This window comes from Grampus griseus, assembly GCF_964374135.1.
Source record: "Grampus griseus genome assembly, chromosome: 1".
Classification (NCBI taxonomy): Eukaryota; Metazoa; Chordata; class Mammalia; order Artiodactyla; family Delphinidae; genus Grampus; species Grampus griseus.
Window position 1 is genome coordinate 85,442,955 of NC_139017.1, and position 17,263 is coordinate 85,460,217.

The following is a 17,263-nucleotide window of genomic DNA, read 5'->3' on the forward strand; positions in this document are numbered from 1 at the left end:
GTGATAGGCAGCGATAGGCAGCTTCAATGCGGCCACTAATTTCTCTCCAATGGGTTCACTTAATGAAAGCTTAAGTGGTACTTAAAGTTGACTACTACCTACAGACCTATAGAAGAAACATTTGAAAGACGTCAACCCACACCTGAGAGGAAATGACTTCTAAAACTACACTGACATACCAACACACATCCAGCAGAATGGCTCAAGTTACAAAGACTGACAATACCAAATTTGGGGAGGATGTGGAACTCGTAAACTGCTAGTAGGTGTGTAAACTGGTACAACTACTTGGAAAAATTTCTTAGCAGTATCCACCAAAGCTACCACATATATAGTGTATAGTCTGGCCATTTCATTCATACACACACACACACACACACCAAACAGAAATGCATGCACATGTACATAAAGACTTGTACAAGAAAGTGCACAGGACAGCTTCATCTACCACAGGGCAGACAGCAGAAGCAAGAAGAACTACAATCCTGAAGCCTGTGGAACAAAACCCACATTCACAGAAAGACAGACAAGATGAATAGGCAGAGGGCTATGTACCAGATGAAGGAACAAGATAAAACCCCAGAAAAACAACTAAATGAAGTGGAGATAGGCAACCTTCCAGAAAAAGAATTCAGAATAATGATAGTGAAGATGATCCAGGACCTCAGAAAAAGAATGGAGGCAAAGATCGAGAAGATGCAAGAAATGTTTAACAAAGACCTAGAAGAATTAAAGAACAAACAGACGAACAATACAATAACTGAAACGAAAACTACACTAGAAGGAATCAATAACTGAGGCAGAAGAACGGTAAGTGCCTGGAAGACAGAATGGTGGAATTCACTGCTGTGGAACAGAATAAAGAAAAAAGAATGAAAAGAAATGAAGACAGCCTAAGAGGCCTCTGGGACAACATTAAACGCAACAACATTCGCTTTATAGGGAGGGGTCCCAGAAGGAGAAGAGAGAGAGAAAGGACCAGAGAAAATATTTGAAGAGATTATAGTCAAAAACTTCCCTAACATGGGAAAGGAAATAGCCAACCAAGTCCAGAAAGCACAGCGACTCCCATACAGGATAAACCCAAGGAGAAACATGACGAGACACACACTAATCAAATTGGCAAAAATTAAAGACAAAGAAAAATTATTGAAAGCAGCAGGGGAAAAATGACAAATAACATACAAGGGAACTCCCATAAAGTTCACTGCTGATTTCTCAGCAGAAACTCTACAAGCCAGAAGGGAGTGGCATGATATACGTAAAGTGATGAAAGGGAAGAACCTACAACCAAGATTACTCTACCCGGCAAGGATCTCATTCAAATTCGATAGAGAAATCAAAAGCTTTACAGACAAGCAACAGCTAAGAGAATTCAGCACCACCAAACCAGCTCTACAACAAATGCTAAAGGAACTTCTGTAAGTGGGAAACACAAGAGAAGAAAAGGACCTACAAAAACAAACCCAAAACAATTAAGAAAATGGTCATAGGAACATACATATCAATAATTACCTTAAACGTGAATGGATTAAATGCTCCAGCCAAAAGACACAAGCTTGCTGAATGGATACAAAAACAAGACCCATACATATGCTGTCTACAAGAGACCCACTTCAGACCTAGGGACTGAAAGTGAGGGGATGGAAAAAGATATTCCATGCAAATGGAAATCAAAAGAAAGCTGGAGTAGCAACACTCATTATCAGATACAATAGACTTTAAAATAAAGAATGTTACAAGAGACAAGGAAGGACACTACATAATGATCAAGGGATCAATCCAAGAAGAATCTATAACAATTATAAATATATATGCACCCAACATAGAGCACCTCAATACATAAGGCAACTGCTAACAGCTCTAAAAGAGGAAATTGACAGTAACACAATAATAGTGGGGGACTTTTAACACCTCACTTACACCAATGGACAGATCATTCAAACAGAAAATTAATAAGGAAACAGAAGCTTTAAATGACACAACAGACCAGATAGATTTAATTGATATTTATAGGACATTCCATTCCAAAACAGCAGATTACACTTTCTTCTCAAGTGTGCATGGAACATTCTCCAGGATAGATCACATCTTGGCTCACAAAATCAAGCCTCAGTAAATTTAAGAAAATTGAAATCATATCAAGCATCTTTTCTGACCACAACACTATGAGATTAGAAATCAATTACAGGGAAAAAAACGTAAAAAATACAAACACACGGAGGCTAAACAATACGTTACTAAATAACCAAGAGATCACTGAAGAAATCAAAGAGGAAATCAAAATATACCTAGAAACAAATGATAATGAAAATACGACGATCCAAAACCTATGGGATGCAGCAAAAGCAGTTCTAAGAGGGAAGTTTATAGCTATACAAGCCTACCTCAAGAAACAAGAGGAGTCTCAAATAAACAATCTTACCTTACACCTATCTAACCTTACATCTAAAGGAACTAGAGAAAGAAGAACAAACAGAACCCAAAGTTAGCAGAAGGAAAGAAATCATAAAGATTCAGAGCAGAAATAAATGAAATAGAAACAAAGAAAAAAATAGCAAAGATCAATAAAACTAAAAGCTGGTTCTCTGAGAAGATAAACAAAATTGATAAGCCATTAGCCAGACTCATCAAGAAAAAGAGGGAGAGGACTCAAGTCAATAAACTTAGAAATGAAAAAGAAGTTACAACAGACACCACAGAAATACAAAGCATCCTAAGGGACTACTTACTACAAGCAACTCTATGCCAATAAAATGGACAACCTGGAAGAAATGGACAAATTCTTAGAAAGCAATAGAAAATATGAACAGACCAATCAGAAGTAGTGAAATTGAAACTGTGATTAAAAATATTCCAACAAGGGCTTCCCTGGTGGCACAGTGGTTGAGAGTCCGCCTGCCGATGCAGGGGATACGGGTTCGTGCCCCGGTCCGGGAAGATCCCACATGCCGTGGAGCGGCTAGGCCCGTGAGCCATGGCTTCTGAGCCTGCGCGTCCGGAGCCTGTGCTCTGCAACGGGAGAGGCCACAACAGTGAGAGGCCCGCGTACCGTGCAAAAAAAAAAGAAAAAAAAAAAAAAATTCCAACAAACAAAAGCTCAGGACCATATGGCTTCACAGGGGAATTCTATCAAACATTTAAAGAAGAGCTAACAACCATCCTTCTCAAACTCTCCCAAAACATTGCAGAGGAAGGCACACTCCCAAACCCATTCTATGAGGCCACCACCACCCTGATACCAAAACCAGACAAAGATACTACAAAAAGAGAAAATTACAGACCAATATCAGTGATGAATATAGATGCAAAAATCCTCAACAAAATACTAGCAAACAGAATCCAACAGCACATTAAAAGGATCATACACCAGGATCAAGTGGGATATATCCCAGGGATGCAAGGATTCTTCAATATATGCAAATAAATCAGTGTGATACACCATATTAACAAATTGAAGAATAAAAACCATATGATCATCTCAAAAAAAAAAAAAAAGAAAAAGAAAAAATAGAAAGTGCACAGGCACCATACTTGTTCCTGGAAAGAACCCAAATGTCCATCAACAGCAGAATACATAAATATATTGCTAGTATAGTCATACAATAAAAATAAACTACTGCTGTATGCAACAAGGATTATTCTCAAAAACATTTTTGAGTGAAAGAAGCCACACATAAAATAACACATTAAGTGTTTTTGTTTCTGTTAAGTTCAGAGAGGCAAAACTAATCCATTGTGTCAGGAATCAGGGCTGGGATTACATCTGAGGAGGAATGACTATTACTGATATATATGTGTGCTCACTTTGAAATATTTCATCAAAAAAAAAATTTATTTTCAGATAAACCACTGTTCCACTTCAATTCAGCTTGAATTTCGGTGTGACCTTGGAAGGCTTTCTATTCATTGAACCACTATTGTTTGGACACCCATTCTGTACCAGGCACTGGGGATGTACTGGTGAGTAAAACAGACATGATCCTTGCCCTCCCTCAGACAGCTTAGAATCTCATGGAGAAAAAGACAAATTATCCAGTAGATGAACATATCTATAAGTTATATAAAACATTTACAAATTACAGAAGCCTGGAAATACCCTAAGAGGTGAAATGGGAAGTGGTTAATGTTGGGGAAAGCCCCAAATAAGAGGATGAGAAAGGTATCTGCTCTGCTTTTAGCATCTTACCTGGCTCAGAGCTGCTGCTTATTGTGGGTCTAAAGCAGCAGACATGATTTCTTTTTAGGCTTCTTCTTTTCCACTGGTGTTTTTCTATTTATCTGTCTGACCAGGTCATAAAATATCTAAATAAAAACAAGAAAAAGTACTTATTTAACCAATATTTGAGACCTTGTTCCACAAAACAATCTTGATTCTGTGAAATATTATTCTGCTCTTGGATCTGTATTTTGCTGCTTTGTATTTTGCTGCTTCTTAGAAACAGCAGGTTTCTAAGAAGCCTCAGCTGATTTTCAGTCAGGGTAAAGCACAACTTACCTACTTACAATGAGGGAAATACACTTGCTCTTAGAGATATTCAATAACAAATTAGTAAAAAGAATTAGTAGTGAAAAAAACAAGATAGTGAAGTGGAATCTTTGATGCTTCAAAAACCTAATTATTAAGAGAACAGTTAATGCTTCACTTATATCTTTATACTTGCTTTATTTTTAAAAAAGTTCAAACTTACAGAAAAGTTGCAGGTACCAAGAACTTATGTATTTTCTTCACCCATATTCACCAGTTAGTAATATTTTGCCAAATGTACATTTTTCCAAAGAAGAAATGCAGATGGCCAACAGGCACATAAAAAGATGCTCAACATTGCTCATCATCAGGGAAATGCAAATCAAAACCACAATGAGATATCACCTCACACCTGTTAGAATGGCAATTATCAAAAAGAACACAAATAACAAATGTTGATGAAGATGTGAAGAAAAGGGAACCCTCCTACACTGTTGGTGGGAATGTAAATTGGTGCAGCCACTGTGGAAAACAGTATGGAGGTTTCTCAAGAAAACGAAAAATAGAGCTACCATATGACCCAGCAATTCCACTCCTGGGTATATAACCAAAAAAACCCCAAAACACTAATTTGAAAAGACACATGCACCCCATGGGACTTCCCTGGTGGTCCAGTGGGTAACACTCCATGCTCCCAATTCAGGGGGCCCGGGTTCGATCCCTAGTCAGGAACTAGATCCCACACGCATGCTGCAACTAAGAGGTCCGCATGACGCAACTAAAAAAAAAGATCCCTAGTGCCACAACTAAGACCTGGCGCAGCCAAAGTAAGTAAGTAAGTAAAGAAGTAAATAAATAAATATTTTTTAAAAAGATACATGCACCCCAATGTTCATAGCAGCATTATTTGCAACTGCCAAGATATGGAAGTGTCCATCAACAGATGAATGAATAAAGAAGATGTGGTGTATATATACAATGGAATACTACTCTGCTATAAAGAACGAAATTTTGCCATTTGCAGCAACATGGATGGACTTAGAAGGCATTATGCTAAGTGAAATAAGTCAGACAAAGACAAATATTGTGTGATATCATTTATATGTGCAATCTAAAAAATACAACAAACTAGTGAATATAACAAAAAAGAAGCAGACTCACAGATACAAAGAACAAACTAGTGGTTACCAGTGGGGAGAGGAAGGGGGGAGGGGCAATATAGGGGTAGGGGTTAAGAGGTACAAACTATTAGGTATAAAATAAGCTACAACGATATATGGGGAATATATGGGGAATAGCAACATGGGGAATATAACCAATATTTTATAATAACTATAAATGGAGTAAAACCTTTAAAAATTATGAATCACTACACTGTACACCTATAACATATAATATTGTACAGCAAACTATACTTCAATTTAAAAAATAATGGTCCTAAGATTACAAGCCTAAATTAATTGTTGAAGGGGGGACCCCTTCATTTACCCCCCTTTGGGATAAACAGATTTATCCCAAAGCTATTGATTCATTTATATTCTTTTCTTTCTGGTCCATCCTACCCACTCTCCCATTTTCTTTCAACCATTTAATTCTATTATCTTATTTCTAAGAAAGTTGAAAACTTAAGGGTTTATGAACAAAATGGTAGTTTCTGTTTCACAGCTCCAAAGCCCTTCAAGAACTTAATGTTCATAAGCCATAAACAAAATCTCATTAGTTCCCCAGCCTCAGTGCATAATCTATAAGTGAAAAATAACAAAAGGATAAACTAAAATAGTAAATTAATCAAAACAGCATGTTTCTTCATGGTAGCCATGGGTTTCTGGTACTAAACAAAATGGTAACTGGTTTTGTGGTATTACCCTTAAGGATTTCCTTGGCAAACGGTGCCTACCTCACAGCAGCAGTGATGAGGGCAAGTTCGAACTATAGTTATTAGGTTAGATATGCTGAAAGCCCTCAGTCTAGGTTCTTCCTCATCCTTCTGAACTACAGAAAAATCTAAAGGGAACACAGAATAATTTCTCAATCCCTCTATCACTCCTTAATTGGGATGTTTTGATTCCAATTATTATTCCAGCATCAGCAAAGAACAATTAATTCTTGATTAAGACTGATGTGATTCTGATACAGCTATGTACTACTTTCAAAACACAACAAAAATGATGAGTTTTTAAAAAAAATATTTATTTATTTTTACTTATTTATTTATTTTGGCTGTGCCGTGTCTTAGCTGTGGCACATGGGATCTTCGTTGCAGCATGAGGGACCTTTTTTTTTTTTTTTAAGTTGAGGCATGCAGACTTCTTACTTGCGGCGTGCATGCGGGATCTAGTTCCCCGACCAGGAATCAAACCTGGGCCCCCTGCATTGGGAGAATGGAGTCTTACCCACTGGACCTCCAGCGAAGTCCCAAGAGTTTTTTTTTAAAAAATTATATATTCTCTGATATAGATAGTAGAGAATTAGAGGGCAATTTAGTTAAGCAGGATGTCCCTGTATGATTTCAAACTTGAGTCCAAGAGTTCAATCATGTGAAAGTATGATCTCTCTATCTTCAGGCACTCAGAAATCACACACATATTTTCAAGGCATTAGCTGTCTGAGGAACTATTAACTACCCCCAAAACTCCATAGTTGGATTATTAGGCTATCAAGAGAGAAATATTAAAAGAAAGAAATTATTACACTCTCAAGAATTTCTAGCATAAAGTTTGTATGTTTTCCAAAAGAGTAAAGAACCTTAAGTAGCTAATGTATTTCATTTTGTTGTATTTTTTTTCTATTTTTGTTTTATAAACCTTCATGTCAACGGTTGATTTCAAAGAGACTACTGTGAAAAAGCACCTCTGCTGCATGGGAAACTGAAACCCAGAGGAGGGAGATCTAGTAGCATGTAAGTTCCCACAAACAGGTAATGCTTGAAAGGTAAGGAATACCTCTGTCCACTGTGCTCACTGGACCCTGGCCCAACTCAACCTCGGCCGAGTCCTATGAACTTGGTGGTCGGGTACCAGTGAGGGTGATCACAGGACAGCAGGAACTATATCTCTAAGGCCAATCATCCTGCAGATGGTGACCGTGCACTACTACTCCCCTAGCCAAGCTCATTGTTTTACCTCATGTGTTTATGTGTTTTACCTTAACGTTCTCTCTCTTTTCTTTTTTGGTGGTGGTGTGGGGGAGACTAAACCAAAAATCAACATTTTATGATCAGCCATGTTTTTCAGGATAACATCTATGAAACTGTAATTCCACAACAGAGAAAGTTGAAACTAGAAGCATTTCATACTTCCTTTCATTTACTTGGCAGTGAATTACAAATAACTGTTGTTGAAGATCTCAGCAGGACTTGTTCCCCATTAGGATGTAAACTTCTTGAGGGCAAGAATAGTCTCTGTCTAAATGACTGTTACCCTGGTGCCTAACACAGTGGAACATAGGAACACAATGAATATTTGCTGAATAAATAAAATTTATGAATTTCTTATTTTTATGTATTTATTAAAACTGGTTTTATCTGAAAGACAAGCTTTGACTTATTATTTGTAAAACTTATTTATTTATTTATGGCTGCGTTGGGTCTTCATTGTGGTGCGCGGGTTTCTCATTGCGGTGGCTTCTCTTTGCTGTGGAGCACGGGCTCTAGGGCGTGGGCGCGTGGGCTCAGCTGCTCCGCGGCATGTGGGATCTTCCCGGTCTGGGGCTCAAACCCGTGTCCCCTGCATTGGCCGGCGGGTTCTTAACCACCTCGCCACCAGCGAAGTCCCACAACCTTAAATTTTCTTCGTGCCACACGTTTAAAGTAATTTGGTCATTTAAAAAGTCAAATAATAGTCTACAACCATAATATCAGTGAAGGAAAAGTGACCAAAAGAACCAAAGGCCAGAGAGGAATCATAAGCAAAAACACACCAGAGGACTCTGATAACCTAAACCAGTCTTAACTCTCATCTATGTTGTAAGTGTGCTGAACTCTGACTGATTACCTGTGATGCTACAAATGGCAAGCACACTGGCAAATGAAGACTTCTGTACTACTGGGAAAGGAAAGAAGCCTATTCTGCTTTTTTTTTAAGAAAAAAAAGGCTTATGTTAAAATTAACAAAAAGCAAAGGAACCTCTTAAGATTTTGCTTGGATGTAGTGGTTGCAGTTGGGGATTGCACTAATCTTTTAGGGATCCAGTAAACTATTGGCCCTTTACATCCAGGCAGGCAAGCTTACTTGTTAAGCATTCCTGTCCCCAGCTATGTTCTCAGGATAGTGGAGTAGTTAAGTCACGGACAAAAAAAGCCTTGTGCACCTGCTGTTATCAGGCCTAAAAGACCGAGTGAATCATAGTTCTGTATCCATCCACACTCACACAGATTCTTCCCTTTGAGTCATGCACCAAAGGGAAGCAGGACTCAAAACACCAAATTCCATGATATCTTTCTGTACAACGTAAGTTCATTACAGTAACTACTTTGATTTTTTTTTTATTTTTCTACTTGACTTTACAACCTTTTTACACACATCTGTATAGGTAATTGTTATAATACAAGGGTGATGTGACAATTTTCACACACCACTTTCTGGCTTATCATTTAGAGGCTTAGCAGGACTTTAAAAAACATATTCTTTAACTTAAACCACCTCTTTGCCAACAAGGTAAATATAAGTGTCCTCATCACAGCCAACAAAGTGATTTCATATAAGAGAAGGAATAAGGTTTCTAGGAATTACTTAGTGTTTTCCATAAATTGATAGATAAAGACTACTTAAAAGAACACCACTTTTTCTTTTTTAAAAAATGTTTTTGGCTGTTAACTTGAAAGAAAGGAAACTAAAAAGGCACTTATTTGTGCTGCCTAGCAGCTGTAGTTTACCTCATTAACGTTGATCTTCGACTTTGCAGAAGATTCTAAAAAGGCACAGTTACACCACTGTCTTGCTAAATTCTGACCCTGTTCTTTGCCAACTACTCGCTCATCTTCCAGGTCACATTTATTACCAACCAAAATCATTGGAACCTGCGAGAAGGAAAAAATCATATAATAAGCCCTAACGTACTTGTTACTCAGCCTTTTATAAGTAAGCAACTACCAGCCACCAACTGAAATGTGTTAGTTAGGACTATAATCTTCATCAAGTGCTTAAAAAAAGGTGTATGTACGTGTGTTGGGGGGAAAATGGAGGGGGAAGAGACAGAAAAAATATGGACAAGATTCTACAACACTGATCTGCTAAATTATTTTAAGACTATAATCCCAAAATGCTCAGGTGGACTAATGCTAATGGCTGAATTCCAAGTAGAAAAATCTGAAGGAAAAGGAACCTCCTGCAATACTCATTGTCTTGGTGTGTTTTAAGTGCCTCATCTCACAGGACCAAAAAATGCCAATAGTAGCGGCAAGACCAACACGTTAATAAGTTTTACTTCTACAACTGACATCTAGATCTGAAGACTAGCTTAGGTGAGATATTAAGGAAAAGAATAAAAATACAGCCACTGAGTAGCTATGTCTTCATCTACAACTCAATCTTTAGTTTATTACATGGGATAAAGAGATTAACATTACCAGAATTCAGTGATTTGCATGTAATTGCCTATGAAAAGAGAACTCTCTTAGATGAATTAGTCATGGGAAGAAAGAGAACTATTCATTAGGTTATGGTTGGTCATGAGTCATATGGTGCAAATTCCTCCCGCCTACAGTATTACCCAAAGTTGAGGTCTTAAGCAGGTGCCTATGTTCCCATTAATAATGAGAGAGAACACACAAAAACAGAAAAGAAGGTACAAATGAAATTTTATATCCTAATTTATACAACTTTTGAAAAAGGAACTTTCTGTAGCTCAAAACTGAGACAAACGTAAAATATACATTTAATCTTTGCAAAAAGGCAAAACAACAATGATGCTATTCATCAAATAAGACAAGAATTCTAAAACAGTATATTTTACCACAATAAAAAATTAACATTAAAAAAAGAATTCTAAAACAAAAACAAAAAAATATATAAAAATGTAAGTTAATTAAAATCTTTAACATAATTCAAAGGAAAAAACTAAGTAAAAACTGTACCAACAGAATTTTAGAAATAGGAACACAGCATTACGGTTCTTAATAATGTTCTCTGAACACTGTTTCTGACATAACTACCAACTTTCCAAGCCCAACTGGAGTCCCCCTTCTTCTACCAAGTACTCTTTGATTCTTCTTTCTCCACTCCACTTATGACCCACATAGCACCATGTAGGTCATAAGTGCAGTAGAGAAAGAAGAACTTTACATACGTGTCCTTCTTTTCTAATCATCTCAGCATATTATCTGTAGGTAAATTTAGAAAGCTTAAAAACGTTTTTGGTCACCAGGGCTCTTAGGCGCATGGTAAATACCCTCTAAATCCTCTACTGATAGAGAAAATGGACACTTTTTATTTGGCCATAGAGAGATGGCAGTATGCTATATATATAGAGAAATACTTACATCTTCTGTGTCCTTAACCCGTAAAATCTGTTCCCTCAGGTCTTGTAAGTCATTAAATGTGGACTGAGCTGTAATAGAATATACTAGTGCAAACCCTTGGCCATTCTTCATATACAAATCTCTCATCGCTGTAAACTGCTCCTATAAAAAAAATATGCAATTATAAATATGACTTCTTAAATGTATATTGAAACAAGTTAAATCAGAATAATCACAAGTGAGCTACTGAATTTTTTTTTTTAATGTATGTATGTATGTATATATAAATATTTTTTGGCTGCATTAGGTCTTCGTTGCTGCACGCGGGTTTTCTTTAGTTGCGAGCGGGGGCTGCTCTTCATTGCGGTGCATGGGCTTCTTATTGCGGTGGCTTCTCTTGTTGCGGAGCACAGGCTCTAGGCACACGGGCTTCAGTAGTTGCAGTACGCAGGCTCAGTAGTTGTGGCTCGCGGGCTCCAGAAAGCAGGCTCAGTAGTTGTAGTGCACGGGCTTAGTTGCTCCGCGGCATGTGGGATCTTCCTGGACCAGGGCTCAAACCTGTATCCCCTGCATTGGCAGGCAGATTCGTAACCACTGCGCCATCAGGGAAGCCCTGAATTCTTTATTACATGTTATCATGACAGGAAACATAAGACGTGATACACGGTTTCTGGAAAATTTGACATGAATGTCCCTGTCCCCTACGTACATGACTAGAAACAGCTACAGAATTAGAACGGAAATCTTAACCACTTTAATTTGTTTCTGTGTGATTTAGAAAAACTGCATATAGTTCCTTTTTATATACAGATTTTAATTATTTTGGTGCTACAAAAGATGATGTCCAAGGTAGTGGTTTTGGAAAAGAGAAGTCCAAGTACTGAACTCTGAGGCCCTCCAACATTAAGAGGTTGGGGAAATGAAGACAAATCAGGAAAGGAGACTTAGGAGTAACGAATCATACAGGGAGAAAAGCAAGCAAGTGTTGTTTCCTAGAAGTCAAATGAATAAAATTTTTACAGATAAGGATAATGATCTACTGAGTCAAAGGTTGCTGAAAAGTCAAGAAGGTTGAGGATATATCCGAGGGATTGATTATGAATGACAGACCATGGACTTGAAGCTGTATAAAGAGGGGGTTGAGGATATGATAGATAATCAGAGATGTTAGATTTAACAGACTGCAGATTACAGTCAGGTTGAAAGGTATGAAAGGAAGTGAGATGGAGAAACAAGAGATGGTTAGTAGAGAGTAGGACACTTGAAAATGAGATTTAAGATGGTATTATGTTACTGGTAATCATATAGTCTAGGGTAAAGACCACGGGCATGAATGACTGAAGCAGGGTGGAGGTCAAGGACCTGAGAGGCCAAGCTACTGGATCATCTATATTACCCGTAAAGATTCTATTTGGATACTAAAATCACCAAGAATTTGGACTAAAGCAGTGTTGGAGAAAGTAAGCAAAAATCCTTAAGGAGTAAGGAGTGATCTAGAACAAGATCAAAGAGCATCAACTACTTTCCAAACGTTATGCAAGGCACTGGGGACAGAGAAGTAAACAGAAAATTACAACACAGCATGCTGAGTGCTAGGATGGTATAAATACAAGATATTTGAGAGCAAAAGCGGAAGATCTCTGCAGAAGGGGAAAATTTTAATTTGGACAAGAGGAGGAAGAAACAATGCCCTCACACTTGTGGAGGCTGTGAAAGGAAGAAATAGAAAGTATTTTTTTTTTTAACTGTTGGGGTCTTTGGGAACAAAGGAGAATTATTGCTGATTCAGAAGCTAGGAAATTTGGGGGTTGGATGAAGTGGCAAGAGGGGGAGGTCTCAATTCAGCTGATATAAGAAAGAAGGAGTTCCAGTGATCCAAAGCTTCCTGTTGGAATCAAGATCCATTTTCCCACAAAAGAATAGAAAAATATGGTATAATTCGTACTCTAATTGCTCCAGTCTGCTTAAGTTTTTTTTTGATCTGAAGCTTTCTTACCATTTATAAAATTATAGTGGGAATATTTGTGCTGAATTTTAAAACAACTTAAAACATTTAAGAATACCATCCATTTTAAAGCTAGGAATTGCCTAATAGGTAAAGTCTACGTATATGGAGAAAAAAAAAAGAAAAGAAAATCATTTAATGTGTGCATTTTTTGTGGTAGTATAATTGTGGCAGAATAAAACCATCATTAATTAATTAAACAATTAAAAAGGTGAGGACAAATGAAGACAATGAAAATAAAAGCAAATACACATATACACAAATACACAAATACACAAATATAAAAGACATTTTGTGCCAAGTGATTTATAATCACTATCTCATTTGATCATTATAAGCACCCTATAATGTACTAAACGTCACTATACTCATTTAAGCATGTGAAAAATGAGGCTCAAAATAATCCTAAAGATTTTTGTCAGAACACACGTATCTGTCACCAGTCCCTTGAGATGTTAAAATGCTAATAAAAAGCAAAAAAAGTTTTTTAAATAAATGAATGACCATGGTGTTAAGAGTCAGTCTTATTTAAACCCAGAGAAATACCTATTTTAACTAAAATTCCGTATTTAAAATACTTTCCTTTTGTTTGTTCGTTTAAAGCACTAAGAGCATAATCCTTACCTCAATACAGGGAAAAGAAACTCAACACACAGATTCTGTAGGTGAGCGCAACATACAATTTAATAGTGATATGTGGGCATTAAGTACATCATAGATAGTTTCACACACATAAGAAAATTTAGGAAGCCCTACGTTTAGAGACTTAACGTTCTTAATCAGAACAAATGCTTTTACTCACAGAAATCATTCAGGTGACCATATACTGTTCACAAATGAAAATCTGTCCACCCACCCTACCCCCGCCAAAAAAAAAGAGAAAACATCCTTACTGTTCCTGCTGTATCCAGGATTTCGAGCATACACTGTTGGCAGTCTACTTCAACTTGCTGTTAGGGTCAGGGCAGGGGGGTGGGGGGTGGAGGGGGATGAAAAAGTAACATCAAAATGTCAGTCTGTTTTCCTCCCACCTCTTCACTCAAAGTCCTTATTAACAACTACAAAGCCTTTCTCTAGCAGTTTGCTGTATTGGTGGAGACCAAGTTGGTACCACAGTAAAGAACAGGAGGTCTCAAACACATTCTATTAATAATACAGAAGCTAGGACTGTTAATCCTGAGTTTAGATATTTTTCTGACCACTATAAACTCTGAGTAATGATTGTTGTTATTATTAGAAGCCAATGGTCATATTCTGCAATTTAAGAAAAGCTGCAACAAACAGGTATAGTTCTAACAGGGAAAAAAAAATGTATAAAGTATGTATATTTATATTATATTCAAAACAAAGCACAAAAGCAGCTCAAAACAGCCAATATCTGGGGGTAAAGAAAACTTTGCCAACTTACCAGATTCAAGTTGTCAAAGTTTTACTAAAATATGCCCAAATTTAATACAAAGGAAATTCTTAAGAGATAAAGGGAACACAATAACACTGAACCTATAGAGTTCTCAAGACTTTAAAAAAAGGTACTTCTTTGGAAAAGCTGTGTGTATAAGGTGAAATTTCATATACTGAATTCTACTTTCCCAGGGCTTTACAGAAGAGAAGGTTGTCCTAAAGAAAGTATCAACTATTAGCTGTGAGGAAAATGTTCAATAAAGAAGGGATTAAGAAAAGTGCTTCAGCACTCAAGGTACATATCTCCGTTTGTAGTTAAAGCTTTAACCAGCAACTTATTTGGGGGAAATTTCAGTAATGCAACATGGTCTTCTAAAAATAAACATATTAACCTAAGGACTATTTTAAACTCTGCTTCTCTGTCAGATCAGGAATTGATGAGGAGCACCACAGGTGGATCTACAAACTCACTGTCTACCACTTACGGGACAAATATGATAACAACCTGCACAATCTGTGAATGGGCATGTTCAATGAACAATGAATTAGGTCTGTAGTTTCTCAATATATATCACAATTTTGTTTCCAATTTACAGATAATGAAACTGCTCTGCCAGTAGGCTTGATGAACTTAATTCAGCAAAAGTTATAGCACTATTTAAAGGTAAATTCTAAAACATCTACCAAAGCAACCCTTTCTTATTTGTTGAAAGGCAGGTTAAAATTTTTGGGGGGCAGTGGGGTATATCGTTGGTTACTAGGCTTTCTTACAACACTGTCTCTTCCCCCCCCCATAACATACTTGGGAAATAAAATCATGAAAATTCTCCACAATTCTAGCTAGTCTTATAGTTAAATAAAATAGTATTTTTTGTCAAGACCAACTATTAAAATTTTTTTTCCTTTTAAATAAGCTTTATTTTTTAGAAAGCAGCTTTTGGTTCACAGCAACACTGAGCAGAAAGTACAGAGTTCCGATACACCCTTTTCCTGCTCCCTGCTAGCCTCCCCCACTATCAGCATCCTACATCAGAGTGGTACATTTGTGAGAATCAATGAACCTTCCTGTATCAACACATCATTATCCTGCAAAGTCCACAGTTAGCAATTTTACTCTTGGTGTTCTGGTGTTACAGAATCCAACTCTAACTATTTACAGTTTAAAGGAGAAATATTTTTTAAGTTATTATACAACTAAACAAAAATAACTTTCAGTTACTGTATAACTTAAAGCATAAAGTGTTCTCAATTTTAGTTCACAAAAAGAGTACAAAAATATACCTATTTATATGCAATTTTTCTACATTAAAAGAATTCCCACCAGGAAAATGTGTACATTAAAGAACAGATTACTAATCAGTAACAGAACATGGAGCTCTCTATAGCTAATAAGCAGTGTTCTACGAAAAGTATTTTGTCTTGGTGAAACTTTTAAAAACAAATACAGAACATCTGTATCATTTCTCAAAACTATTTTCAAAAAAGCAATTCCATGGATCAAGTTTTAAAGTCATAAGAAACTACTTGTAAGCATGTGTATACAAGTTTCATATTTTACCTTTCTGTAGGAATCTTCTATCGTTGGGTCATATTTTTCAACAAAAATTCCCTGAACAAATTGAACTGTCTAGAAATTTAAAAAAAGCAGACAAAAGTTAAGGACTTAAAAGAAAAATCAGCCCCTCTTAAATGTTATTTAACTTCGCAAAGTGGTAAAGGTTAAATGTAATTATATGAAAACTCTGCGTAAACATGCAAATGTGAAGTGTCATTATTTTTCAATATAAGGATACATTCATAATTAAGAGTACACTTATGACAGGAGGTGGTCACGTTAAAAACTGTCACCAATGCTGCTGCTGACATTACACTGTTAAATAATTACTATATTAAGTTTTAAAATACTACCAGGATACAAATAAGGACATGGATTCTAATTTACTAAAACGTGAAAATTTATCAGTATTTAAACTCCTATTACCCCTCTATGTATCTATAGCAAGTTTTATCTCATACCCTCAAAGGAGAGAGACAAAACATTGTAAATTTTAAAAAGTCTTGAACAGTCTTTCTAATTGTGGGGGAAAACAGAAGAGGGAATTAAAATTTATTGAGTTTATTAAATTTATAATTACATTCAAATTTCATATTCACCCCAGAAGTAGTTATTTTTCTGATTTGCCAGCTGAGATTCAAACATATACCTTCCTGATTCCAAAGCCTTACTCTTTGCATAGGAAAACATTACCTACTCATCTTTTTCAGATTATCTACTTTTATCTCTAAAATTTCTATAAACAAAGATGGGAAACTAGGTATTTTACCATTCAGTAAATGAAAAGAAGGACAGAAGATGGTTGTGAAATATTTCCTAGATAGCTTTAGAACGGGGTCTGGTACATCACTGCCTAAAAGCAAGGGTAAGAATGTGGACTGAGGTCATTCACACTTCAATTAGCCAGAGGAATATTTTATATACTATTTTAGCTTGAATTAAATAGATTAATTTGAATATAGTAAACTTCTTCAGCTATCTATAATGGTGGTTCCATTTCCTCAGCTCTCATTTACTCTTCAACCCACCCCAGGATGGTTATGGCATCATCACCTTACTGTAGCTGCTTTTATCACATCCAGCTACTATGCTATGACTTCTGAGCAGTCAAGTAAAGGTACATTATTTACATTCAAGTACAAGATACATTCTTCTATGCTGGATCCTCCAATCCTACCTACTCTTTAAATGTTGAGAGGTACTCAGAGCCCAGTCCTGAGTTCTCTTCTCTCTCTAGTCTCTCCCTAGACAACCTCATTAATTCCTATGGATTTTAAATTAATTTATTTATTTTAAAAAGGTAATTCATGGACGTAGGACAAAATGCAAAAGACACAAAAACATATGTAATGGTAACTAATTCTATTTACCATCTTT

General features: G+C 36.5%; 1 protein-coding gene across 2 annotated transcripts in view; it reads right to left on the reverse strand.

Moving 5' to 3' along the window:
• RAP1A (RAP1A, member of RAS oncogene family) overlaps positions 1-17,263 on the reverse strand; it is a 77,448-nt gene that overhangs the window by 6,106 nt on the left and 54,079 nt on the right. For both annotated transcript variants that reach the window (XM_082649408.1, XM_082649407.1), the window contains 5 exons: positions 15,890-15,958; positions 13,824-13,880; positions 10,947-11,087; positions 9,342-9,485; positions 4,190-4,305 (listed from right to left, as the gene is read on the reverse strand). In XM_082649408.1, coding sequence (XP_082505534.1) covers positions 4,219-4,305; positions 9,342-9,485; positions 10,947-11,087; positions 13,824-13,880; positions 15,890-15,958 — 498 coding nt within the window. In that variant the 3' untranslated portion in view covers positions 4,190-4,218. The remainder of the gene's footprint in view (positions 1-4,189; positions 4,306-9,341; positions 9,486-10,946; positions 11,088-13,823; positions 13,881-15,889; positions 15,959-17,263) is intronic.